The sequence below is a fragment of the Symphalangus syndactylus genome, chromosome 18 (assembly GCF_028878055.3).
Source record: "Symphalangus syndactylus isolate Jambi chromosome 18, NHGRI_mSymSyn1-v2.1_pri, whole genome shotgun sequence".
NCBI lineage: Eukaryota > Metazoa > Chordata > Mammalia > Primates > Hylobatidae > Symphalangus > Symphalangus syndactylus.
Window position 1 is genome coordinate 21,738,499 of NC_072440.2, and position 26,294 is coordinate 21,764,792.

The window sequence follows — 26,294 nt, forward strand, 5'->3', positions numbered from 1 at the left end:
CCGCTTCACGCGGGCCCAGGGACGCTTCCAGTTTTAAGCCAAGCGCTGAGGGCAAGCCATGAACCTCACTGAACCTCCATCAAATGGGGAGAGTGACTCCTACTGCACAGAGCCAATCTGAACAATGGTGCAACAGTACGATCACAGAACACAGCACCCACGTGTGGCTACACCAGCAGCTTCCCTGCCACCAGGGTAGAGGAGGTGAAGGAAAGGAAAAGAAAGTAACCACATGGTGCTGGCCTGACAGCTCAGGAAAGGGGCTGCCTCCTTGGGGTTGACAAGGAGCTGTCCTGACTATCCCCAAGTGGGTATCGGGGGCCAGAACCTGGCCTGCACACCCCCTCACCAGAACAAACCCACCCACCCTGGGTTCCTCTAAGACTCAGCTCCTCAGGCTGGGCACAGTGGCTCACGCCTATAATCCCAGCACTTTGGGAGGCTGAAGTGGGTGGATCATTTGAGGTCAGGAGTTCAAGACCAGCCTGGCTAACATAGTGAAACCCCCATCTCTATTAAAAATACAAAAATTAGCTGGATGTGGTGGTGCGCGCCTATAATCACAGCCACTCAGCCACTTGGAAGGCTAAGGCAGGAGAATCGCTCGAACCTGGGAGGTGGAGGTTACAGTGAGTTGAGATAACACCACTGCACTCCAGCCTGGGCAACTGAACAAGATTCTGTCTCAAAAAAAAAAAAAGAAAGAAATTCAACAACACTATGGTTGGTGCCGGGAGTGGCTCCAGCTGACTGGGGAGAGGCCCTTAGAAGCCATATGAAGAAGCTGGACTTCATCGTGACATACTCCCCAGCCCCTTTCTGATTTCCCACAGCCGCTCGGCTTCCTTCACTCATGCCCTGGCTCCCTGAGCAGGCTGCAGCTCCTCCAGGGCGGTGGTCCGTCTGCTGTGTCTGGGGTTACTGGCACCCACTGAGCATGGTGGCACAGCTGAACACTCAGCACAGCGCCATGACATCTCAACCAGGGGCAGGCTCCAAAGTTACCCAGTCAGGTAAAAAGTCAAGGCTAGTCAAAGTCACTCTTGAAATGCCTCCACTCGCCCAGAAAGTACAGTACAGGACCATCTGGGGGAGTCGAACAGCCAGCTTTGCCTCCAGAGTTGGAACACATCACTGTTTCCTTTGCTTAAGCAGCAGATGGGATAAAAATGGTTTGCATTTAGGGGCCAAGTTGTATGAAAGGCACAGACTGTACCTTTTTTTTTTTTATTACAAAAAGCAGGTTTATTAGAGAAGGTATGAAAATACATTGCGAGGTTGAAAATACAGGCAGCATAACAGAGAAGGGACTGTCTGCCACAAACTGTACCTTTATCAATGAGAATCCCTGCAGGGCAAGGGAGTGCCCATGCCCACACTCAGCACGGTAAGCTGTGCCCACCAGGGCTGCCCCTGCCCACCAGGCTGCCCAGAGAGGGCCAACGAATGAGCTGGGTACCACCAACAGCTGCCCACACCCCACCCACCCCACAGAGTCCCAGAGAAGAGCTCAGTAGAGAGAGATTCAGGTTTGGCCACAAGGAAGGCTGTGGGCTAAGGCTGAATTGCGATTCTAAGGAAGCCAGCTAAACGCTAATCAGTGAAAAAAGTAGTAGTAAGAATACTAATCTTGGCTGGGCGCGGTGGCTCACACTTGTAATCCCAGCACTTTGGGGGGCCAAGGTGGGCGGATCACGAGGTCAGGAGATCAAGACCATCCTGGCTAACACGGTGAAACCCTGTCTCTACTAAAAATACAAAAAATTAGCCGGGCAGGCTGGCAGTCGCCTGTAGTCCCAGCTACTCGGGAGGCTGAGGCAAGAGAATGGTGTGAACCCCAGGGGGCAGAGCCTGCAGTGAGCCGAGACCCCACCACTGCACTCCAGCCTGGGCGACAGCGAGACTCCGTCTCAAAAAAAAGAATACTAATCTTGGCTGGGCGCAGTGGCTCACACCTGTAATCCCAGCACTTTGGGAGGCCAAGGTGGGTGGATCACTTGAGGTCAGAAATCCCAGACCAGCCCAGCCAACATAGTGAAACCCCATCTCTACTAAAAATACAAAAATTAAGCCAGGCGTGGTGGTGTGCACCTGTAATCCCAGCTACTTGGGAGACTGAGGCATGAGAATCACTTGAACCTGGGAGGCAGAGGCTGCAGTCTGCCAAGGTTGTGCCACTGAGCTCCAGCCTGGATGACACAGCGAGACTCTCTCTCAAAAAAAAAAAAAAAAAGAATACTAATCTAAATAGGTGCCAAACACTGGTTTATACATTTCCTCATTTACTCCTCAAGTCAACCCTGTGAGATGCGTGTTATTCCTATCTTCACTGCAAAAGGGAAACTGAGGCAGAGTGGTTAAATAACTGACCCATGGTCACCCAAAGAAGAAATGGCAAAGTGAAAATTTTGAGTCCATGCCCTTAACCCCAACCTTAGACTGCCTCTGACCAAAGCCTCCGGGGTTTGGAAATACTTTCATTTTGTTTTCTATTAAAATATACATAATGTTATTTGTTCAATTATTTTAATCCCCAGTGTTACATCGGGGGAAGGGGTATAACATATTATTTTAATTTTTCTGCTTTTGCCATGTTCTAAATTTTCTTATTTTTTGTGTTTAGGGATGGGGTCTCGCTCTGTTGCCCAGGCTGGAGTGCACTGGTGTGATCACAGCTCACTGCAGCCTCGAACTCCTGGCCTCAAGCAAACCTCCCACCTCAACCTCCCAAGTAGCTAGGACTACAGGTGTGCCACCACTATGCCTGGTTAATTTTTTTATTTTTATTTTGCTTCAGACGGGTTCTTGCTATGTTGCCCAGTCCGGTCTCAACAGCAATCCGCCTGCCTTGGCCTCCCAAAGTGCTGGGATGACAGGCATGAGCCACTTCGCTCGGCTCTGTTTTCTTTTTTTTCTAAAGTTATTTATTTATAGCTGGGCATAGTGGCTCACGCCTGTAGTCCCAGCACTTTGGGAGGCCGAGGTGGGCAGATCACCTGAGGTCAGGAGTTCAAGACCAGCCTGGCCAACATGGTGAAACCTCATCTCTACTAAAAATACCAAAAATTAGCCAGGCGTAGTGGCGGGTTCCTGTAATCCCAGCTACTCAGGAGGCTGAGACAGGAGAATCGCTTAAACTCAGGAAGCAGAGGTTGCAGTGAGACAAGATCGCGTCATTGCACTCTAGCCTGTGCAACAAGAGCGAAACTCCGTCTCAAAAAAAAAAAAAAAAGTGGGACTGGGCACAGTGGCTCACGCCTGTAATCCCAACACTTGGGGAGGCCAAGGCGGGCAGATCATGAGGTCAAGAGTTCGAGACCGGGCCAGGTGCGGTGGCTCACGTTTGTAATCCCAGCATTTTGGGAGGCCAAGGCGGGCGGATCACGAGGTCAGGAGATCGAGACCACAGTGAAACCCCGTCTCTACTAAAAATACAAAAAATTAGCCGGGCGTGGTGGCGGGCGCCTGTAGTCTCAGCTACTCAGAGAGGCTGAGGCAGGAGAATGGCGTGAACCTGGGAGGCGGAGCTTGCAGTGAGCTGAGACTGCGCCACTGCACTCCAGCCTGGGCGACAGAGCAAGACTCCATCTCAAAACAAAAAAAAAAAAAAAAAAAAAAAAATAGTTAGAGACCAGCCTGGCCAAAATAGTGAAACCCTGTCTCTACTAAAGACATAAAAAATTAGCCGGGCGTGGTGCCGGATGCCTGTAATCCCAGCTACTCGGGTGTCTGAGGCAGGAGGTTAAACCCAGGAGGCAGAGGTCACAGTGAGCCTGAGCCAAGATCGTGCCATCGCACTCCAGCCTGGGTGACAGGGCGAGACTCCATCTCAAAAAAAAAGAGCGAAACTCTGTCTCAAAAAAAAAGAGAAATATTTCAATGAGTGAATGAATGAATAAGTAAATGAATGATACACTCCTCAGCAGCCTGTTTACAACTCAGAAAACGAGTAGCAAGCATCAAACATCCCCAGGGCCACCCCCTGGGCCAGCCTCCGTGAAAGGCTGAGTCCCCCTCTCACCTTGGCCAGGACTGGAGAAGTGGTTGTAATACTGGGACACATAAGTCATGATGCTGAGGCAGTCAGGGACGCTCATGGAGACCATGTCATTGGGGTCCAGGAGAGCAGGGATCCCCAGCTCCTTCTCAGCCACTTCAAAGGCCTGGGGTGGTGACAGGTGCAAGAGTGGGAGCAGCCACAGCAGGAAGAGGAGGCCGAGGAGGAGGCAGCGTTAGGGGGCAACCCCTCAGCCTAGGCCCAGCTCCCTTCAGTGGGATGGGGTGACTGTGGGCTCCCCTCAGTATTAATCCCACCCGAGTGCCACAGGACGGCCTGGAGAAAGGGGAAGCCTGGTGCTCCATGCATGAGGGGGCTGGTGGGAAGCAGAGGGTGGGGAAAGGTGCAGCCAGGGCTGGTATACAAGGGCAGCCAACGTGCAAGACCCCTGCCCTCCCCACCAAACACACACACACACACACACACACACACACACACACAGAGAGCCTCTTGGGCTTCCACCTGTCCGGGAACTTACCAAACGGTTATTCTCGAAGACGTTGTCTTTGGAAAGGGAATCAAAATCTCTGCAAGAGGCAAAGGGTGGAGGATTGGTCAAGAGGGGAGGTGACTGGGGAATAGGGGCGGGGTCAGAGTCAGAAAGGAGCTGAACAGAGAAAACCTTGTCCCATACATATCCATGGTACAAAAAGGTTAAGGACCATTAAGTTCAACTTATTAGTTCAAAAAGGGAACTATGTAACTGATGGGGCTTCAAAATCCTAAAGTGGAATTTTATAACCAGTGTACACATATAGATTAAAAACTTGCCATTTTTTTAAGACAAAAAAAAAAAAAAAAGAAAACCTTGTCCCAGCCAGCATCAACCTCAGCAGGGTTGCTGGGGCGGGGGTCTGTGGATTACTAAGGGGGAAACTGAGGCAGCAAACATTCGCTGCTAGAGCTGGAGCTGCCAGGGCAGGGCAGGGCATGAGTTCACGGGCCCTGGAGGCATCCAAGCAGAGGCTGGGAAATCACTGGGAAGCGGTGGGGCTCAAGCCCAGGCTTTCAAGCTTAAGATCTTTTCCCTCTCTCCAGGAAGCCACCTCTGGAGTCCGTGGCAAAGACACAACTGAGACCTGCATGTGACCTCACCCAGGGCACGGTGCTGGGCTCCTCTGTCTCATTTACTTTCTTTTCATAGCAACTCTGGCAAGAATTTATCTCATTTTATAGATGAGGACACTGAGACCTGGAGAAAGGAAGCCACCAGCCCTGGGAATCCACATGTCTGGCCCTTCCACTGCTCACAGGCCCCTGCAGAATAACTCGGAGAAGCCACACCAACTTGCTGAATCCCAACCCAGTCCAGCCTGCAGATGAAAGTTTTTCTTAATGGAGCCGCGAACAGAAGAACAAGTTTGAACCAGAGTGGAAATGTACATACTCTGGAGCTGCTGGCACCGAACAGCTGGTTGGCCCCACTGGGCCACTCCTGGGGCAGCTTCCATTGGAGAAGCAGTGAGGGATTTTCTAGTTTCTAAACTGGGACAGGTGAGAGGTGGCAGGGCCTGCCTGGGGGCCCCAGCACGGGACAGCTGGCTGGCCTGCAGGCTTTATTTATCCCCCTCCTCCCTCCCCACTCCAGGCGGCTGAAACCAGCAGAGGCAGCTCAGTCTTCCCGCCGGGCAGCCTCCCAGGTGCACCCGCATGCAGCCTTGCCCTTCTATGGCTGAAAACTGCAGCCCTGACTGCCGGAGATGGGTGGGCAGAGGCAAGAGCAGGCCACGCCGCCTCTGAGGACTGAATTCCCATGTGACCATGGGGTTGGGGGGATCAGCAGTCATTCCTGCATTCATTGTCCCATCTGCAAATCAGGAAAAGCACTAGTACCACCTCCTAAGCTGGTGGAGTCCCAGCTTGGTAAAGGGCAGGCCTCACAGATATGAGGGAGCCGGGTAAGCACAGCCCCCTCCTTCTGCCCCCAACACTTTTCCAGGCAGGGGCCAGAGACTGTGAACCCTGAGCAGGAAAGAGTTGCTTGAGGACCCTGGAAGGGGTCTGGTGCCCCAGGGTTGGGTGGACAGGGAGAGGGAAGGTGACTATGTCTGGGCACCAGCTCCCTTTTTGCCACTCTGACCAGGCCACTTCCTTCTCCCCTGGGCTGCCTCCCTAGCTCCCCTTTTCTGCCACTGCCTCAGAGTGCGACCTTAGCAAGGTGTTTCGCCTCTCGAAACCTCCATCTCCCGGTCCGGTTCATGACATGCGACGGGGGAGGAAAACACCACGGTACCCAGCCCCCAACAGAGGCTTTTTCCGAGACCAAATGAGACAAAAGCAACTTGTCTCAGCCATTTATTTCGGTCACCCCAGAAGTGTTCCTAGAAGGCTGGGGTCACATTCTAGCTACTCTGTGCCCCCAACTCCCTACACAGTTCCCCAAATTTCGAAGATGCTCCGTAAATGTTTGTTGAATGAATCAATGCTGAAAACAGTGTGAAAACTGTAAAAAACCTTCAGGATCCTGCAGGTTTTCTTCCAACTTCTTCCACCCCCATCTCTGTCCCTAATTAACATCTGTGTTTTGGTAACACGTATATTTTCTGAGAGTCTTCAGAGGCCTGCGGAGTTCTACTTGGCTCTGGAGAAGATGAAGGACACAGAAATGAAACCCACATGGTCCACGCCCTCAAAGGAGCTTAAGCCATGTCTGGATTTCGGGTGGTGCGGAGGGATGGCCCAGCCCCCACAACCCTCATCCCAGCAGAGCCCTGGGCCAACACTGGGTTCACCCAGGCAGGGCCCACAGCCCCAGAAGCCTGAACCACTTTAGGAGATGATTCTTGCCCTCACCCTAGGCCACCCCTACTCTCACGGAGATCCTCCCAACCCACCACTGAGGACTTCCCTACACATTATGTGGGACCTGGGCCTCAGCTTCTCTCCTGTGCAATGGGCTGGCAATATTGCAAATGAATGCCTGGATATGATTCTGGATCTCAGAAGGGGAGCCACCCTCCCCTGCACACTTTTTCCAGCCACATCCCTCCCTTGCTTAAAACCTACTTGGGTCAGCCAGGCATGGTGGCTTACGCCTGTAATCCCAGCACTTTGGGAGGCCGAGGCAGGCGGATCACCTGAAGTCAGGAGTTCGAGACCAGCCTGGCCAACATGGTGAAACCCCATCTCTACTAAAAACTACAAAAATTAGCCGGGCATGGTGGTGCGCGCCTGTAATCCCAGCTGCTTGGGAGGCTGAGGCAGGAGAATCACTTGAACCCGGGAGGCAGAGGTTGTGGTGAGCCGAGATCGTGCCACTGCACTCCAGCCTGAGTGACAGGCCTCCATCTCAAAAAAACAAAAACAAAAACAAAAACAAACCCTGCATGGTTCCCTGAGGCCCCATCCATGCTCCTTAGCCAGCAAAAGCAGCTGTCAGCCATCTGTCCCAACTGCATCTCCCAACTCGCTGCCTTGTGCTCCCCACTCAGCTACACGGCCTCCAGCTTTGCACATACCTCCTGCCCCTCGCCTTTGCTCAGACGGGGTCCTATGCCAGAACGTCCACCCGGCAGCCCTCACCTGGCTCCTGCCATCTCCTTGAAGACTATAGTCTCCCTAGGAGGTCTCTCACCCCCAGCCCTCTGATAGGGTACATGGAATTGCCATAATCGTTTATACACGTTTCCCCTACAGGTGTGGGAGAGCGTGTAGGGTTGTCTGTTTTGTTGATTGGTACTTCCATTACCAGGCACAGTGTCCAGCATAGAGCAATATGACTCTACAAATACTGGTTGAATAAATGAAGAAATCAAACATTGTTATTGGGCCAGTCATGGTGGCTCATGCCTGTAATCCCAGCATTTGGGGAGGCTGCGGTAAGCAGATTACTTGAGCTCTCAAGAGTTCAAGACCAGCCTGGGAAACATGGCGAAAACCCATCTCTACAAATACAAAAAAATTAGACAGGCGTGGTGGTGTGTGCCTGTGGTCTCAGCTACTCGGGAGGTTGAGGTGGGAGGATCGCTTGAGCCCAGGAGGTGGGGGCTGCAGTGAGCCATGATTGTGCCACTGCACTCCAGCCTGGGTGACAGAGTGAGACCCCGTCTCAAAAAAATAAAAAACACTGGCCAGGCGCGGTGGCTCACGCTTGTAATCCTAACACTTTGGGAGGCCGAGGAGGGCGGATCACGAGGTCAGGAGATCGAGACCACGGTGAAACCCCGTCTCTACTAAAAATACAAAAAAAAAAAAAAATTAGCCGGGCGCGGTGGCGGGCGCCTGTAGTCCCAGCTACTCGGAGAGGCTGAGGCAGGAGAATGGCGTGAACCCGGGAGGCGGAGCTTGAAGTGAGCCGAGATCGCGCCACTGCACTCCAGCCTGGGTGACAGAGCGAGACTCCGTCTCAAAAAAAAAATAATAAAAAATATTTTTAAAAAGTAACATTAGTTACTTACAGTAACTAATGTTAACTGTATGCTTGTTATCTCATGCAGTCCTCACATTTCTGTGAGCTGTGTCACATTATCAATCCCACCTCACAGATGAGGACACTGATGCCTGGAGAGAGCCCATGAGGACCCAAGGCCGTGCACCTAAGACATGGAGAAGCCAAACACAAACCAGGTGGCCTTTATTTACTTTGATGCTGACAGGCTCAGTCCCAACAAATGGCTTCACTTCACACCCAAGTCCCCTCCCACACTGGGTTTGTCCCTGCTTCCTGCCTCACTCCTGCCTCTCAGACAAAACAGAGGACCCCTTGGGCCCTCCCTTCCAATGCCCAGGTCCAACCCTGGTGCCCTTTTCCTCCATCCTTCTACCCCCTGCTCCTGGGCAACCAGGTATCAACCTTGTGCTTCCATTAGTACGGGTGTCACATGCCCCACAGTGGGCAGGGGCCCACCTACATGACCACCTCATGTTGTTCCCTTCTGTATCCACAGCCCCAAAACCCTCTCCTCCAGGGCCCAAGCCATCATCCACAGACACGGTACAGCAGGGTATATACAGGTAAACCAGGTGCACCTGCACCATGGAATCCTAAGGCAATCCCTTAGAAGCCCTCCCACATGCTGCCCTTGGACAGTGCAAATCTGGAGGTGGAACAGGCACAGAAAGCCTCCATCTGCCAGGCTGGGGGAGCCCTGGCAAGGGGGCTGAATGCAAAAGGGGTAGGGACCAGAACTCTCCTCCCTGATTCACAGGTGAGACCTGAAGTGCAAGGAATGGCACCAGATAAACTCACCCAGTGTTTTAGGAATGAAGGGACGAAAGGAGGAGAAGTTCCAGGGCTCAAGGCAGAGAGAGCAAAGACAGAGGCTCCAAGTCAACTGTTCTGGGGAGTCTGAATGCATTTTCCCATGAGAACCTCATTGGGCAGCTCTGGGCAGGAAGGGGCCATTTCACAACCTGCAGCAGCCGGTTGGTGTCTGTCAATCGGATCCTAGGAGTCTTCCCAACATCGCCCGCCTGTGACTCCTCTCGCGCGCCCCACCTGCGTGCCCCATTGAGGAGGGCAGCAGGGCCATCGAAGACACACCCGGGAGGCAGGGCTGCGTCCTAACTGGGGGGGCGTGGGGAAAGCACAGGGTCTGTACATCCATTCATCCAACACCTGTTAGCCGAGGTCTCCTCTGTGCCGGGAACTGTGCTACTGTCTGGAGACAAGCTCCTATTTGGGGGTCAGAGAAGTGGGGGTTCACCTGTACACCCGGAGCAAGGGGCCAGCCCGAGTGGGAAGCCTCGGGGGAGAGGGGAGGCCCGGCGCGCCCGTGAAGAGGAGTTTAGGGTAGGAGAGGCCCAGGGCCGCCAAAGAGGGCTCAACACCCCTCCAAAGAGGTCAAGGGCTTAGGGGTTCAGCGATCCTCGGCGACAATCAGCGCTCTGTGGGCGAGGCCCGTGTCCCTCGCAGAGGGACCAGCCTCGGGGGACAGTTCGGGGTCCCACGGGCGGGGTCAGGGCGGCCGGGCGGGGGAGGGGCGCCCTGGGCCGGGGTCTCAGGGACCCGCCCGGCGTCTGGGGCCGTCGGGGGGGTCGGCGTCTCTTTGTCCGGGGGCGGCGCCTGTCACCGCCCAGGCTTCGTGTCACTGAGGGGGGCGGCGGTCGCGGCCCCGGCCCCCCCCGCGCCGCCCGCCCGGGGCCCCGCACTCACAGCAAGTCGGGCCGGTGCCGGTGCAGGATGGCGCAGAAGGCCAGGCCGTCCCGGAAGGAGCTGCTCAGGTCGCGGATCTCCACGCCGCGGTAGCCCTCGCACTGACGGCGGCACCAGGCCAGCAGCGCGCCCCGCGGCCCAGCCATGACCCCGCGGCCCGCCCGGCACCGGCTCCGGCTTCGGGGCCCCGGCTTGGCCGGGACGGCGGCCGCCGCGCGGGCCCGGTTTCCGGCTGCGGCTGCGGCTCCGCGCTCGGGCGCCGACCGGCAGGGCGCGGGGAGGGGCGGAGGCGGGGCCGCGGTGTCCTCGCTCGGGCGCCCCGCGGCCCTGCCCCAACCTGCCCGAGCAGCGCCGCCGCGTGGCCCGGCCCGGCCGGCCGCCGCCTACTCCGCGCTGCCGGCTCCCCTCATTGTGGGCCGGCCGTGGGCGCGGGCGTCCAGCCGCCTCCGTCCGCGCCCGAGGCGCGCCCCACCCAGCAGCGGCTCCGCCCCCAGTGCGGAGCCCACCCCTACCAAGACGGGCCGGCGCCCCATCGCCCGCCCGTCGACGGCCCACCCCGCTGCTCCACTGGGTGCCCGCGAAGCCCCAGCACCCGCCGCAAGCGGGCCCCTCCCCACGATGACTTCACCGCCGCGGCCGCCGCCGCGCCGCCCACCGGGAGCCCTCCACCCTTTGGAGGCGGGACACCTCGTGCTCCCATCCGGCCTCCTTCCCGCTCCTAATGACCACAAATCCCCCCTTCCATCCCTAGCTTGAAACTTTGGGGGGGCAGTTCCCCTGCAGACCCCAGAGCATCCCCCTATGGCCACCAGCTTCCCTCACCCCGGCTCCCCACCCTAAAGCACCGCTGAGCTGGAAGTTCTCATGTCCACCATCCCCTCCCCCATAGCTTGGCAGAGAGACCCATGCGCCCCTCCGCCACCATCGGTTCAGGTGTCCCCTTGGTGATTCACTGAGCTCCCCTCAGCCCCTGTGTAAGCTCAGGGATCTCGTCCTTCCCCACTGCGGCCTGCCGGGTCCCCTCAGCCATGGTTAGTATGGTGGTAGTTTGAGCTCCTATGAGAAAGACCTAGGCCAAGGAGGCCCCTGCCTGGGAGGCATACAGGCAGTTCGAATCTGGCCCTGGAACCTCCCCAAGACTCATTCTCTATCTTTGCCCTCTTCAAGACCCCCACCAGCCAACCGACCCTTCCAGCCAGCCGACCCTTCCGCAGAGGCTCCTCCTGACCCTCCCACAGATGAATCAGCCTCCATCTGCTGCAGAGGTGGTGATGTCACCCTGACCCATGCAATAGTTAGCTGGAGTGGGTATGTCGCTCCCTCCCAAGGGAAGGAACAGGGTCTTAGTCATCTTCATCACCCCTGAGCACTCAGGGGAGTGGAAAGATCAGGCATTTTGGAGCCCTATCAACCCAAGCTCCAATACTGGCTTTCCCCACTCCCTTAGTCATGTGATCTTGTGCCTCCCTGGACCTCAGTTTCCACGACTTAAAAATGGGGATAATACCTGCTTTACAAGGTGGCTGAGAGGATTAAGATGTAAAGTGCCTTACCCTTTAGTTATCACTCATAAATTCTATTGACACCTGGTACTTGGTAAACATGATGAAAAGGACTGAAATATTTTGTACCCAGATTGTCATCTGGGCCATTCTGGGTAAATTATCAAGGAGAGAGGCCGACTTAGGGAATTCTACCTCTTCAAAGTCCACTGAGTCCCAGTCCAGAATACTGGCCCAGGGCCTGGAGAACCGAGCTTGCCAATCTGGGCTGGCCTAACACTCCTGCAGCTGGAAGGCTGCCATCTTGGCTCAGTATATGGACTCTCAGGCCACCTAGGAAGAGCATGGCCAGAGTGCCTGGCTAGCCCTCTGGACTCCTCACCAGCCCTGGGCTGCCAACTCCTGCCCTGTCTCCTGTGGGATAACAGCGGCAGGAAAGCAGGATTCCGGGTGCTTTTTATGAAATCAGGGACTTGGGTTCATGATCCTGACACCAGCATCCACCCAGGCCTTCAAAGACCACCCAGGACTCTCATTAAAACCTAGGGCAGGGGGGTTGGGCGCCATGGCTCACGCCTTTAATCCCAGCATTTTGGGAGGCCAAGGCAGGTGGATCACCTGAGGTCAGGAGCTTGAGAACAGCCTGGCCAACATGGTGAAACCCTGTCTGTACTAAAAATACAAAAAATTGAGCTGGGCGCGGTGGCTCACTGTAATCCCAGCACTTTGGGAGGCCGAGGTGGGCGGATCACGAGGTCAGGAGTTCAAGACCAGCCTAGCCAAGATGGTGAAAGCCCGTGTCTACTAAAAATAAAAAAAATTAGCCAGGCGTGGTGGCACGTGCCTATAGTCCCAGCTACTCGAGAGGCTGAGGCAAGACAATCGCTTGAACCTGGGAGGCGGAGGTTGCAGTAAGCCAAGATCGCGCCACTGCACTCCAGCCTGGGCGACAGAGCGAGACTCCGTCTCAAAGACGGTGGGCTTTTTTGTCTCACGTCTGTAATCCCAGCACTTCGGAAGGCCAAGGCAGGCAGATCACGAGGTCAGGAGATCTAGACCATCCTGGCTAACACGGTGAAACCCCATCTCTACTAAAAATACGAAAAATTAGCTGGGCGTGGTGTCACACGCCTGTAATCCCAGCAGGAGAATGGCTTGAACCCGGGAGGTGGAGGTTGCAGTGAGCTGAGATCACACCACTGCACTCCAGCCTGGGCAACAGAGTGAGATTCCATCTAAAAAACAAAATACCAAAAACAAACAAAAGAAACCAGGAGGGATTATAGTCCTGTCCTCACTAGCCTAAAGGGCTCCCTTTAGGTCCCTGAAGACAGCTCCAGATCTGATCCTGTTGTCGTACTAATAGCTTACACAGCACAGCCTGGTCACCCCCATTAGCCATTTGTGGGCTTTATAAACTCATTATCTGAGTCAGCTCACAATGTTTTGAAGTAAGGACCTGTACGACCACAGCTGTGTGACCGCAGGCCAGACAACTCACCCGCATGAACCCCAGTTTCCTACCCTATAAAATGACGATGATAATCTTTGCCTTGCCTGCGTCCCAGGGTTGTGGGTAACGAGGTGAGATAATGGATGAGAAAATGCTGTGCAGACTGTAAATCCAGGGTTCAGGTGGAAGGTGGGTCTGTGTGTTTACAGGTGAGATCAGAAGCCACAGAGATAGGTGAGTAGGGCACTTGCCCCAAATCATGCTATAATTTCAGGATTAGAATTGAGGGACTTGGGCCCTTAATTCAGTGCTGCTTTGTTTTATTTTTAACTATCAGTTAAGAAATGGGGCCAGGCACGGTGGCTCATGCCTGTAATCCCAACATTTGTGGGAGGCCAAGGCCAGGAGTTCAAGACTAAACCAGCCTGGGCAATATAGGGAGATCCCGTCTTTTTTTGAGAAGAGTCTCTGTCGCCCAGGCTGGAGTGCAGTGGTACGATCTTGGTTCACTGCAACTTTCATCTCCCAGGTTCAAGTGATTCTCTTGCCTCAGCCTCCCTAGTAGCTGGGATTATAGGCACAGGCCACCAAGCCCAGCTAATTTTTGTATTTTTAGTAGAGACACAGTTTCGCCATGTTGGCCAGGCTGATCTCAAACTCCTGACTTCAAGTGATGCGCCCGCCTCAACCTCCAAAGTGCTGGGATTACAGGCATGAGCCACCATGCCCAGCCTGAATACATCATTCTTATCAAAAATTTAAAAATAAATCTAAAGTTCCAGTTTGACTGTCTCCTTCAACTCTAGTCCCCTCCTAAGAAGTAGCCGCAGTTGTCGGTGTGAAACAGCCTTCCACACCTTGTTCACACATTTATAGTCAAGCATGGATTCAACAATATTTACTGAGCACCTGTTGGGGGCCAGGAGCTGTAAACAAGTAAATCAACAAGGAGGCCTGGCACAGTGGCACACCCCTGTAATCCCAGCACTTCGGGAGGCTGAGGCAGGTGGATCACTTGAGGTCAGGAATTCAAGACCAGCCTGGCCCACGTGGTGAAAATCCGTCTTTACTAAAAATACAAAAATTAGCCAGGTGTGGTGGCACACACTGTAATCCCAGCTACTCAGGAGGCTGAGGCAGGAGAATCGCTTGAACCCGGGAGGAGAGGTTGCAGTGAACTGACACTGCCCCACTGCACTCCAGTCTGGGCAACAAAGTGAGACTCTGTCTCAAAAAAAAAACAAAAAACAAAAAACAGGCCGGGCGCAGTGGCTCACGCCTGTAATCCCAGCACTTTGGGAGGCCAAGGCAGGTGGATTATTTGAGGTCAGTAGTTTCAAACCAGCCTGGTCAACATGGTGAAACCCCATCTCTACTAAAAATACAAAAATTAGTTGGGCATGGTGCGTGCCTGTAATCCCAGCTACTCGGGAGGCTGAGACAGGAGAATCACTTGAGCCTGGGAGGCGGAGGTTGCAGTGAGCCGAGATTGTGCCATTGTACTCCAGTCTGGGCAACAGAGTGAGACCCTGTCTCAAAAAAAACAAACAAAAAAACAACAAAAAAAAAACAAGGAGAACCTCTGGTGGTGACTGGTGCTGTGACAGAGAATGATGGGGACAGATAACATAGCCAGGGAACACCTCTTTAAGATGGTAACATCATTTAGGCTGAAGAACACCTAACTCCCAGGAAAGCAAGCTGAATGCAAACCCATGAGAGCTGTCAGTATAGGTAGAGTTTGAATCCTTTCTCTCTTTTTTTGAGACAGGGTCTCACTTTGTCTCCCAGGCTGGAGTGCACTGGCACAATCACGGCTCACTGCAGCCTCCACCTCCTGGACTCAAGTGATCCTCCCACCTCAGCTTCCCGAGCAGTTGGCACTAACAGGCATGCACCACCACACCCAGATAATTTTGTTTATTTTTTGTAGAGACGGGAGTCTCACCATTTGTTGCCCAGGCTGATCTTGAACTCCTGGACAAGCAATCCACCTGCTTTGGCCTCGCAAAATGCTGAAATTACATGCACAAGCCCTCGCATCTGGCTGAATCCTTTCTAATTTCTTCCCAGGTAACAGCTGCAGGTGTCCAGCCACGGGGCAGGATCCTGGCAGGGAAGGGCTGGCTAGGCCAGGGAAGGAAACAGTTCCATAAACAATTCTACCTAATAAAGGCGGGGAAAAGGAAACCAGAGGAACCACGGGAACCCAAAGGAAGCCCTTGACAGTTTGAGGCAGACGGTCGTGTTTTTCCACGCACCATTCTTCCAGCCAACATGCTTTGTAGGATAGCTTTGCAGGAGGGAGGTACAAAAGCAAGATTAAAAACAAGAACTTGGCCGGGCGCAGTGGCTCACACCTGTAATCCCAGCACTTTGAGAGGCTGAGGCAGGCGGATCATTTGAGGTCAGGAGTTCAAGACCAGCCTGGCCAACATGGTAAAACCCCATCTCTGCTAAAAATACAAAAATTAGGCCAGGTGTGGTGGCTCAGGCCTATAATCCCAGCACTTTGGGAGGCCGAGGTGGGTGGATCATGAAGTCAGGAGATTGAGACCACCCTGGCTAACATGGTGAAACCCCATCTCTACTAAAACAAATACAAAAAATTGACCAGGCGTGGTGGCGGGCGCCTGTAGTCCCAGCTACTCAGGAGGCTGAGGCAGGAGAATGGCATGAACCCGGGAGGCGGAGCTTGCAGTGCGCCAAGATCGCGCCACTGCACTCCAGCCTGGGCAACAGAGCAAGACTCCATATCAAAAAATAAAATAAAATAAAAATTAGCCAGGGATGGTGGCAGGCACCTGTAAGCCCAGCTACTCCGGAGGCTGAGGCAGGAGAATTGCTCGAACTCAGAAGGGAGACGTTGCAGTGAGTCAAGATGGTGCCACTGCACTCCAGCCTTGGTGATAGAGTGAAACTCTGTCTCAAAAACAAAACAAAACAACAACAACAACAAAAAACAAAAACATGCCGGTGGCTTACCCCTGTAATCCCAGCAGTTTGGGAGGCCGAGGTGGGCAGATCACTTGAGGTCAGGAGTTCGAGACCAGCCTGGCCAACATTGTGAAATCCCATCTCTACTAAAAATGCAAAATTAGCCAGGCACGGTTGCAAATGTCTGTAATCCCAGCTACTCAGGAGGTTGAGGCAGGAGAATCGCTTGAACCCAGGAGGTGGAGGTTGCAGTGAGCTGAGATGCACCATTGCACTCCAGCCTGGGCAACAAGAGCGAAACTCTGTCTCGAAAAAAAAAAAGGCCAAGGTTTAAATGTTTTCCCAATGTAGAATCTCATCATCCTTACTTTGGATCCGGTGTGCTGAGAAACATTTTGAGACTCTGTCTCAAAAAAGAAAAAAATTATTTTTTTCACTTGTAGAATCTAAAAAAGTTGATCTCATAGAAATAGAGAGTAGAGGCCTGGTGTGGTGGCTCACGCCTGTAATCCCAGCTACTTGGGAGGCTGAGGCAGGAGGATCGCTTGAGCCAGGGAGGCGGAGGTTGCAGTGAGCTGTGATTGCACCACTGTACTCAAGCCTGGGCGATGGAGTAAGACCCGGTCTCGAGAAAAAAAAAAAAAAGGAAAAGGAAAAAAGAAAGAAATAGCTAGTAGAATGGTAGTTACCAGGGGCTGGTGGGTAGGGGGAGTGGTTGGGGAGATGTTGGTCAAAGGGTGCAAAATTTCAGTTAGAGAGGAGGAATAAGTTCAAAGGATCTATTGTACAGCGTGGTGACGTTTGTTTGTTTGAGACGGAGTCTGGCTCTGTCACCCAGGCTGGAGTGCAGTGGTGCGATCTCGGCTCACTGCAAGCTCCGCTTCCTGGGTTCATGCCATTCTCCTGCCTCAAGCTCCCAGCAGCTGGGACTACAGGCGCATGCCGCCTCGCCCGGCTAATTTTTTCGTATTTTTAGTAGAGACGGGGTTTCACCATGTTAGCCAGGATGATCTCGATCTCCTAACCTTGTGATCCACCCGCCTCGGCCTCCCAAAGTGCTGGGATTACAGGCGTGAGCCACCGCGCCTGGCCTATGGTGACTATTGTTAATGACAATATATTGTGGGCTTTTTTTTTTGTTTTTTTTTTTTTTTGAGACAGAGTCTCACTCTGTCACCCAGGCTGGAGTGCAATGGCGTATCTCAGCTCACTGCAACCTCCACCTCCCAGGTTCAAGTGATTCTCCTGCCTCAGCCTCCTAAGTAGCTGGGATTACAGGCACCCATCACTACGTCCGGCTAATTTTTGTATTTTTAGTAGAGACAGGGTTTCACCATGTTGGCCAGGCTGGTCTTGATCTCCTGACCTCGTGATCCACATGCCTTGGCCTCCCAAAATGTTGGGATTATAGGCATGAGCCACCCCGCTCAGCCAATTCTAGGATTCTTAGGGTGGAATTCTCCAAGTTCCATGGCTGTTTTCTGTGAATCTGACCACTCTGCTCTTCTCTCTTCTACCCAGTCTGTGCCCCAGGAATCAGGGCCCTGCCCAGGTTCTTGGCTCTGAGCTGCTCCCTGGGGGGCAGCCAGGCAGAGCAGTGGACAATGGAAGCATTGTGGGACCTCTGGAGCTGGGGCCTGGGGCAGTGGAAGGCGCTGGTCGCTGGAGTGGCAGTTGCTTCACCGTGTTCCCTCCTTGCTGGGCCAGAGGCATGCCTAGAACATGCCAGGACGGTACCCTGAGCCCCGCCCCTGCCCGCCTGGGCGAGGCCCAGGTCTTCTGGAATCCCAGCTATGCCTGAGGACAGACAGCTATTCCAAGCCTTTGTTCATAGACCATCCTGCCCCAGCAGATACACATTCTGGAAAATACACCTGGGACTGGGCAAGTGGTCTTGCCTCCCTACACCAAAACTGAACTATCCTCCAACTAAACCCTCCGGAACAGAGAGGACATGTGCTGGCTCTCACTGGGCGGGTACTGTCTGAGCAGGGAAACCCTCACACTTGTCTGGGGCTTCACGAGGGGGAGGGTCAAAGGAGCCACTGAAATATCCTAACTGGAAGGGACCCTTATCTAGCAAAGTTCTCTCAGTACACTGAGAGGAGAGACTAGAGCCCAGAAAGCAGAGGTGTTTGCTCAGGGTTGTAGAGACTCTTAGGAGGGGAGCAGGGCCCCCCATCCAGCTGCCCTACACTCTCTATGCTTCTGGCTACTTGCTGAGGTCTCAGCCTGCCAGGCTCTCTCCCCTTTTGACGGCTCTTGAAATGGCTACTGCTGCTGTTCCAAGTTGTCCACAGGCTTTATGACCTAGCTCAGACATCATCCCCTCCCTGAAGCCTTCCCTGATAGGCCCAGACAGAAGCCACAACTTCAGATCTTCTCACAGAATCCCACCCTTAGAGGGGACCTAGACGGGATGTGCTTGCTAATTTACAGAGGAATTTCCACATGTCTACTACTGGCAGACCAGTGTGGAAGAAGCTCTATAAACAATCACAACGAACAGTCACAGAAAAACAAGGGTAGGGATGTGATGGAGAGAGGGGCCGAATGCTATAGGGCTTCCAGAAGGAGCCTTACACCTCCTGCCAGGGACTGAGAGACAGCCCAGAGGGCTGCACGTAGGAGGTGGCATTTGAACTATTGCTCACATTTTATGACATGTATTTGTGCATACCTGTCTCTCTTCATTGGATTGTGGCATCATTAATAATACAGCTATGTAACTTTATGAGCACTAACCACACTCTAGACATCATGTGTGTGTGTTTGTGTGTTGTTTTTGTCATTAAGGTACATTACCATATTGAATCCTCACAATTCTGTGAGCTAGGAGCTATCCCATTATCCCCATTTACTGATGAGGACAAGGCTCTGAGGGTTCAACAAGCATGTTCAAAGCCACACAGCTGTCAAAACTTGCAGTCACACTTGAAAAACAAAAATAAAAGTAAAATAAAATGAATATAATATGAACATAGCTAACAACAACAACAACAAAAAGTGCAGTCAGGACTCAGCCTAGCTATTTTTTTTTTTTTTTTTTTTTTTGCCCAGGCTGGAGTGAAGTGGTGTGATCTCAGCTCACCACAACCTCCGCCCCCCAGATTCAAGCGATTCAGCCTCCCGAGTAGCTAGCTGGGATTATAGGCGCCCACCACCACGCCGCTAATTTTTGTATTTTTAGTAGAGATGGGTTTTCGCCATGTTGGCCAGGCTGGCCTAGAACTCCTGACCTCAGGTGATCCACCCGCCTCAGCCTCCCAAAGTGCTAGGATTACAGGTGTGAGCCTAGCTCTGGCCTCGGCCTAGCTCCTTCTGACTTCACAAAGAACTGTCTTCTGGTGTATGGAGGCAGGCATTGTGTCCAGTTTACCACTGCATGCCTGGTTTTCACTGTAAATTCATTCGTTATCTTCCTGTGAGTTTGGTGAGCAAGAGCCCCACTGGGAGCCCCAGCTCCACAGCCTCTGGAGGCCCTGGCTGCACTGAGGCCTTGATCCACGATACCAAAGGCCATTTCTGGACAGAAAGCTCCTAAGGCCTCCAGCCATTGCTGTCTAGGAACTTCCCATCTCCCCTTCAATCTCAATAATTATTGGTGCTGGGATTTTTCCAGGAGGCCAGCAGGATTGATGTTTGGGTGCTAATGTAGTATTCAAGGCCCTAATAGTTGGGCTCCTGTCACTCTGTAGGAGGAGCTCAGGGGCAGAAATTTGGCAGGAAGAAAGGGAAGGAGACTAGAGCCTATAATCCCAGCTAGCTATTCGGGAGGCTGAATCGCTTGAATCTAGGGGACAGAGGTTGCAGTGAGCCGAGATTGCACCACTTCACTCCAGCCTGGGCAAAACAACAACAACAACAACAACAAAAACAGCTAGGCTGAGTCCTTTTATTTTACTTGACTTAGAATTTGGTTTGCATAGCAAGCCCATTGTTTATGATTTGGCTGTAGGTTAAGCCCACTGCTTATGATTTGGCTGTAGGTTTAGGGAGTGCCAGATTATTTGGGGTGGGGGAGCTAGGGCCCTCCCTACTACCCGCTCAGTATCAATCTGGCCTGCTCTGCAGGGCAAAGGCAGGCAGAGTGGGAAACGGTTTCTGAGGCTTCCTGACACAGGAAGGTCGCCTCTCCTCTGAGACCCAAGTGGCAAGGAAGGGGCTGTCAGACACCGGAAGAGGCCTGTTTGTCTCCCAGCTACCTGAGGTCATATGTATATGGTGTTGTGAGCCAGGCAGCTCTTCCTGTTAGAAACAGAAAGTGAGGCTTGTGTTGAAATTCTGGGAGTGAGCTGCTCTTTCCTCTAAATAGAGCAGGGGTTAGACAGGGCACAACTTATCCCCAGGTGATACGATACACCCGGGATGGATATGAGTCATCCCAAACACCTATATCACACCCGAGTTCACTACGCTCGGATTTATGTATTATTTAGGGACAGGGTCTTGCTCTGTCGCTCAGGCTGGAGTACAATGGTGTGATCATAGCTCACTGTAACTTTGAACTCGGCTCAAGCAATCCTCCCGCCTTAGACTCCCAAGTGGTTAGGACTACAGGCACGCACCACCACACCTGGCTAATTTTTAAATTTAATTTAATTTAATTAATTAATTTTTTTAAGACAGAGTCTCGCTCTGTCGCCCAGGGTGGAGTGCAGTGGCGCAATCTCGGCTCACTGTTTAAGCTCTGCCTCCCAGGTTCACGCCATTCTCCTGCCTCAGCCTCCCTAGTAGCTGGGACTACAGGCACCCGCCACCACACCTGGCTAATTTTTTTGTATTTTTAGTAGAGACGGGGTTTCACCGTGTTAGCCAAGATGGTCTCGATCTCCTGACCTCATGATCTGCCCGCCTCGGCCTCCCAAAGTGCTGGGATTACAGGTGTAAGCCACTGCGCCCAGCCCTCATTTTTTTATTTTATTTTTGTAGAGACAAGTTCTCGTTATCTTGTCCAGGCTGGTCTCAAACTCCTAGGCCTAAGCAATCCTCCCACCTCAGCCTCCCAAGGTGTTGGGATTACAGGCATGAGCCACCGTGCCGGGCCAATGCTGACACTTAGAAAGACCCAGGTAGGGGAGAATTACTCTCCTCATTTGACTGATGACAAAGCAGAGGTTCAGAGAAGTTAAGCCAAGTGCCTGGAATTTTCCAGTTTCAAGGGGCAGCGTCAGGGTTTGAACCTAGACTCCCTTCCACTTCCCAACCATGACTAGAGAGTGAAGTCCACCCTCTCAGGATCCACTGGCCCCAGGGAAGAAAGTAGGGGTGGGAGTCAGGGCGTGAAGGAGATAACTTGATCTTAATCAAGTGGCTGGATAGGGGCAGGGTAGGGCCAGAAATGAAAAGCCAGGTTTTTCAGCTGCAGGCTTGATAGGAATGTGGAGCCACAGGAACCAAGACAAGTTGCTGCTTCCCCTAGCCCTCACCTTCAGGAAAATCTCAGGAACTCGCTGATCAGGCTTTGGACCTTTCCCTTGCTTCCCTCTCAGCTTCTTCTTGGTGCCCTTCCCCCACACTGGAGGCCGGCTCCTGACCCGGGCCACAGCCACTCCAGCCTATATCCAGTCTGCAGGGCAGGCTGGGGGTGGGGATAGGAGGCCACTGTTAGCAAGAGCCAGCGTGGGCACAGCCACCGCTTTCCCTGGCTAAAAGCTGGGCGGGAGAGCACATCCATTCATCAATTCATCTGTGCCGCTACATTCCAGACAGGATTTAAGGCACACTCCAGCCTTATTCCTATACTGATACTGTTGCAATCCTTATTCACTTACTTCCTCTTGCATTCACCATTCATTCAACAGAATCGCTTTACCGAAAGGGTCATTGCTTCCAAGTGCTGCCTCTTTCCTCCTATTAGATCCATTTAGATCCTTAGGATGTCACCCAGAATTCTAGAATGCACGGCTGCAGCCCCTAGACAGCGGCTGGTCCCACTGCCTCATTCAGAAGATGAAGCCATCAGGAGCCACCTATGGTCAAGGCCATCATAGGAGGAAAAGCGCCCCACGCCCCCATCTGGGGCTCACAATCCAGTGTAGGAGAAGAATGCAGAGAGGGGGACTGTGTGAAAAGAAGTGTGCCAAGCCCAGGCCAGGCACAGTGGCTCACGCCTGTAATCCCAGCACTTCGGGAGGCCAAGGCTGGCAGATCACCTGAGGTCAGGAGTTCAAGACCAGCCTGGCCAACATGGCAAAACCCCGTCTCTACTAAAAATACAAAAATTAGCCAGGCATGGTGGCAGGCACCTGTAATCCCAGCTACTCAGGAGGCTGAGGCAGGAGAATCGCCTGAACCCAGGAGGTGGACGTTGCAGTGAGCTGAGATGATGACATTGCACTCCAGCCTGGGCAACAAGAGCAAAACTCCATCTCAAAAAAAAAAAAAAGAAGAGTAAGTGTGCCAAGCCCACCAGGGGCTTGTCTGAGGAGGAACCAGCTCTAGCCTGGGGGCCTGGAGACTAGGGTTCCAGCCCCAGCTGTTCATTGCCTCTGCCCAAATTGTTAGGCCCTGGGTACCTCCACCTGGATGTCCCACAGGCTCCTCAAACTCCTGTTCCTTACCCACTTGCACTTACCTCCTCCAGTCCCAAACCTGCTCCAGCCACCAAACCCCATCTCAGACAGCCCGAGAACTGGGCATCTCGCTTCCCTACAGCCTCCACATCCACTCAGCTGCCACATCCAAGTCCTGTCCTCTGCAACCTCCCAATCTCTCCAATTCTCCCCTCATGCCTGCTGCCGCCACTGTGCATGGGGCCCAGCTCCTCCGTGGCTGGCTGCTCTAGACAAGTGCCTTGGCCTCAGTGAATGGGCCTCCACACTGTCTAAACAGGCCTTCTCTTTGGTCCTTGGAGCAGTTAAGAGAGCCCCAGGGGGGAGTCTGGAGGTTTCCAGTCCCAGCTCCACCAGGAAGTAGCCGGGCTGTTCCACACATGACCTGCCTCAGTCATCTATAGCTCTACCGCTCTGGAGGCCAAGGTCATGGCCAGCTAATAATGGCCTCCCTCCCCTTATCACACACTCTAGCCAAGTGTTTTAGTAAGGCCCTCCTCCCCTTATCACACACTACTACCAAGTGCTTTGCTAAGAACTTTACATAATTTGGTGCACAGAACAATTCTGAGGCAGGAGCTAACCCCAATTTAGAGATGAGAAAGGTGAGGCATTGAAAACTACGTAACTTGGCTCAGCTGGTATGTGGCAGTCAGGACTCAGACCAAGGTCCAAGGAAGTCCAAGCCCACACACTTTGCTCTGCCCCCTTCTCTTGCTGGTGGAGAAACTTCTGGAAACTGGTACCACCCAGAGCTCCCCATTCCCCGATAACAAAGCCCTTGCTCTACTTAGCATGGGGGGGATCATGAACCTGGTTATTCTGCTCTGATGGAATAAAAATCCTGAGCTGGCCACAGCTGATGAATGCTGTGCATTCCGCGAGTGGTGCCAGGCAGAGTCCAGCTGTGCCTGCCCCCTCATAGGGGTTGCTGCCTGCCTGGCCCGGCTGCCAAGCCTGGACCAAGCTGCTGGGAGATGGCCCCAAGCCAGGCACTCATACACACTGGGTCTGTGTGACCCAGAGCTCCTGCAATGGCCTCACAGCAAAAAGAGTGCCAAGAGCCGTGTCAGACAACATACTTGGACCTGGCATAATTGTAATGATAGAGAACTATGACATGAACTATGAAACTCTGGCATTGAATTCAAAACACGTTAACCCAGGGGGCTGCCCAGTTGAGTCGGAGTTCCTAAAAGCCACCATCGCCAAACATCAGGGCATGGTGGACAAAGCATGAGACATTCTTTAGGAGGAATCAATGCGCAGCAACCTCCCTGCACCAAGGAACCATGTGGTAGCCAGGGAGTGGGGGGTAAGGAGCCCTGGCTGGCACTGGGCCACTCATTCGGTTCCAACAAGGCAACAGATGAAGGACAGCTTGGAAAGCTACCAAGAGCTCTATAAATGTTTGGACTTATAACTAGAGGCTGCTTTTTAAAAATTCCTTTGGTGCCGGGCACAGTGGCTCATGCCTGTAATCCCAGCACTTCGGGAGGCCAAGGTGGGTGGACTGCTTAAGCTCAGTTCAAGACCAGTCTGGGCGACATGGCAAAACACCATCTACACAAACTATAAAAAATTAGCTGGGCGTGGTGGTGTGCGCCTGTGGTCCCAGTTAATTTGGAGGCTGAGACAGGAGGATCGCTTGAGCCCAGGAGGCAGAGGTTGCATTGCAGTGAGCCAAGCTTGTGCCACTGCACTCCAGTCTGGGTAATAGAGCGAGACTCTTTTTTTTTTTTTTTTTTTTTGAGACAGAGTCTTGCTCTGTCCCCCAGGCTGGAGTGCAGTGGCACATCTCGGCTCACTGCAAGCTCCGCCTCCCAGGTTCACGCCATTCTCCTGCCTCAGCCTCCCGAGTAGCTGGGACTACAGGCGCCCGCCAACACGCCCGGCTAATTTTTTTGTATTTTTAGTAGAGACAGGGTTTTACCGTGTTAGCCAGGATGGTCTCGATCTCCTGACCTCGTGATCCGCCCGCCTCGGCCTCCCAAAGTGCTGGGATTACAGGCTTGAGCCACCGCACCCGGCCAAGAGCGAGACTCTTGTCTCAAAAAATAAATAAATAAAATCCTAGCTCCATCCTTTAGCTCTGGGAACTTGGACAAGTTCTGTAACCTCTCTGGTGAAGGATGGCTTCCCACCTCACTGAGACTCAAAGTTGGTCCTTCCAGTCATCTACAAGGCCTTACATACAACCTGGAGCCTCATTCCAGGATCTGGCCTCTTCCTCCTTGCTACGTTCTGCTCCAGCTGGCCTTCTTGCTCCATTTGCTCCACATATAAAACATGCTCTGGCCTCAGGACCTTTGTACTTGCAGTTTTTTTCCTGGAGAGCTCTTGCCTCACATACTTGCACCATCCCCCTCCCAATGTCTTCAGGTCTCTGCTCAAATGACACCAATCAGCATAGTCCCTGACTATCCTATTCACAATAGAAACTCCTGCCTTCGATTTTTCTCTACAACACATACCACCATCCAACACACTAAATATGGCTTATCACCTGTCTTCAACCATTAGAATTTGAGTCTGAGGACAGGAATTCGGTCTTTTCCCACTTCCCGACTTCCCCCTTGCCTACCAGTGCCTGGCTGGTTTGCTCATAGAAAAGGACCCAGCTTTCTGTCCATGAATCCTCCAATGGCTTGATACACAGCAGGCACTGCATTCAATTCCTGCCTGGGGCTGCTCTATCACAAACTTGGGACTTAAACAACAGAGATTTCTCCTGTTACGGTTCCAGAAGCCACAAGTCCAAAGCCAAAGGCTCCAGGGGAGAATCCGTCCCTGCCTCTTCCAGCTCCCAGTGGCCCTGCACATTCTTTAGCTTGTGCCTGCTAACTCCAATCAGTCTGTCTTCACATGGCCCTCTCCTCCTCATCTCTTTCCTCAGTGTCTCTCATGACACTTGTCATTGGATTTAGTGCCTACCTGGATGATCCAGAATGATCTCATTTTAAAAAATGTATTTTTAATACATGGGAACACTTCACAAATTTGCATGTCATCCTTGCACAGGGGCCATGCTAAACTCTGCATCATTCCAATTTTGGCACATGTGCTGCTAAAGCAAGCACAATGATCTAATTTTGAGATCTTTAACTTACAACCATTAAGACCTTCTTCCAAATAAGGTCATGCTGGCTGGGCACAGTGGCTCACGCCTGTAATACCAGCACTATGGGAGGCTGAGGCAGGCAGATCACCTGAGGTCAGCAGTTTGAGACTAGCCTGGCCAACATGGCAAAACACCATCTCTACTAAAAAAATACAAAAATTAGCAAGGTGTGGTGGTGGGTGCCTGTAGTCCCAGCTACTCAGGAGGCTGAGGCAGGAGAATCTCTTGAACCCGGGAGGTGGAGGTTGCAGTGAGCTGAGATTGCGCCACTGCACTCCAGCCTGGGCGACAGAGCGAGATTCCATCTCAAAACAAAAACAAAAACAAAGAAGGCCAGGCACTGTGGCTCACGCCTGTAATTCCAGCACTTTGGGAGGCCGAGATGGGTGATCATCTGAGGTCAGGAGTTTGAGACCCACCTGACCAACATGGTGAAATCCGGTCTCTACTGAAAATACAAAAAAGCCAGGCGCAGTGGCTCACGCCTATAATCCCAGCACTTTGGGAGGCTGAGGCAGGCAGATCACCTGAGGTCAGGAGTTCGAGACTAGCCTGGCCAACATCGCGAAACCTCAT

General features: G+C 52.9%; 1 protein-coding gene and 1 non-coding gene across 5 annotated transcripts in view; both read right to left on the reverse strand.

Moving 5' to 3' along the window:
* The window catches only part of MICALL1 (MICAL like 1), a 34,962-nt gene extending 24,374 nt beyond the window's left edge, over nt 1-10,588 (reverse strand). For 2 of the 4 annotated variants that reach the window (XM_055251765.2, XM_055251764.2), the window contains exons 1-3: nt 10,152-10,588; nt 4,536-4,584; nt 4,022-4,163 (exon numbers count right to left, since the gene is read on the reverse strand). In XM_055251765.2, coding sequence (XP_055107740.1) covers nt 4,022-4,163; nt 4,536-4,584; nt 10,152-10,297 — 337 coding nt within the window. In that variant the 5' untranslated portion in view covers nt 10,298-10,588. The remainder of the gene's footprint in view (nt 1-4,021; nt 4,164-4,535; nt 4,585-10,151) is intronic. The other 2 variants (XM_055251767.2, XM_055251766.2) reach the window with 2 other exon arrangements.
* A 14,985-nt stretch (nt 10,589-25,573) lies between these two features.
* LOC129468672 (U6 spliceosomal RNA) lies at nt 25,574-25,677 on the reverse strand. Its single transcript, XR_008652755.1, has one exon. It is a non-coding gene; the product is annotated as a U6 spliceosomal RNA (small nuclear RNA).
* Between the last annotated feature and the right edge of the window lie 617 nt (nt 25,678-26,294).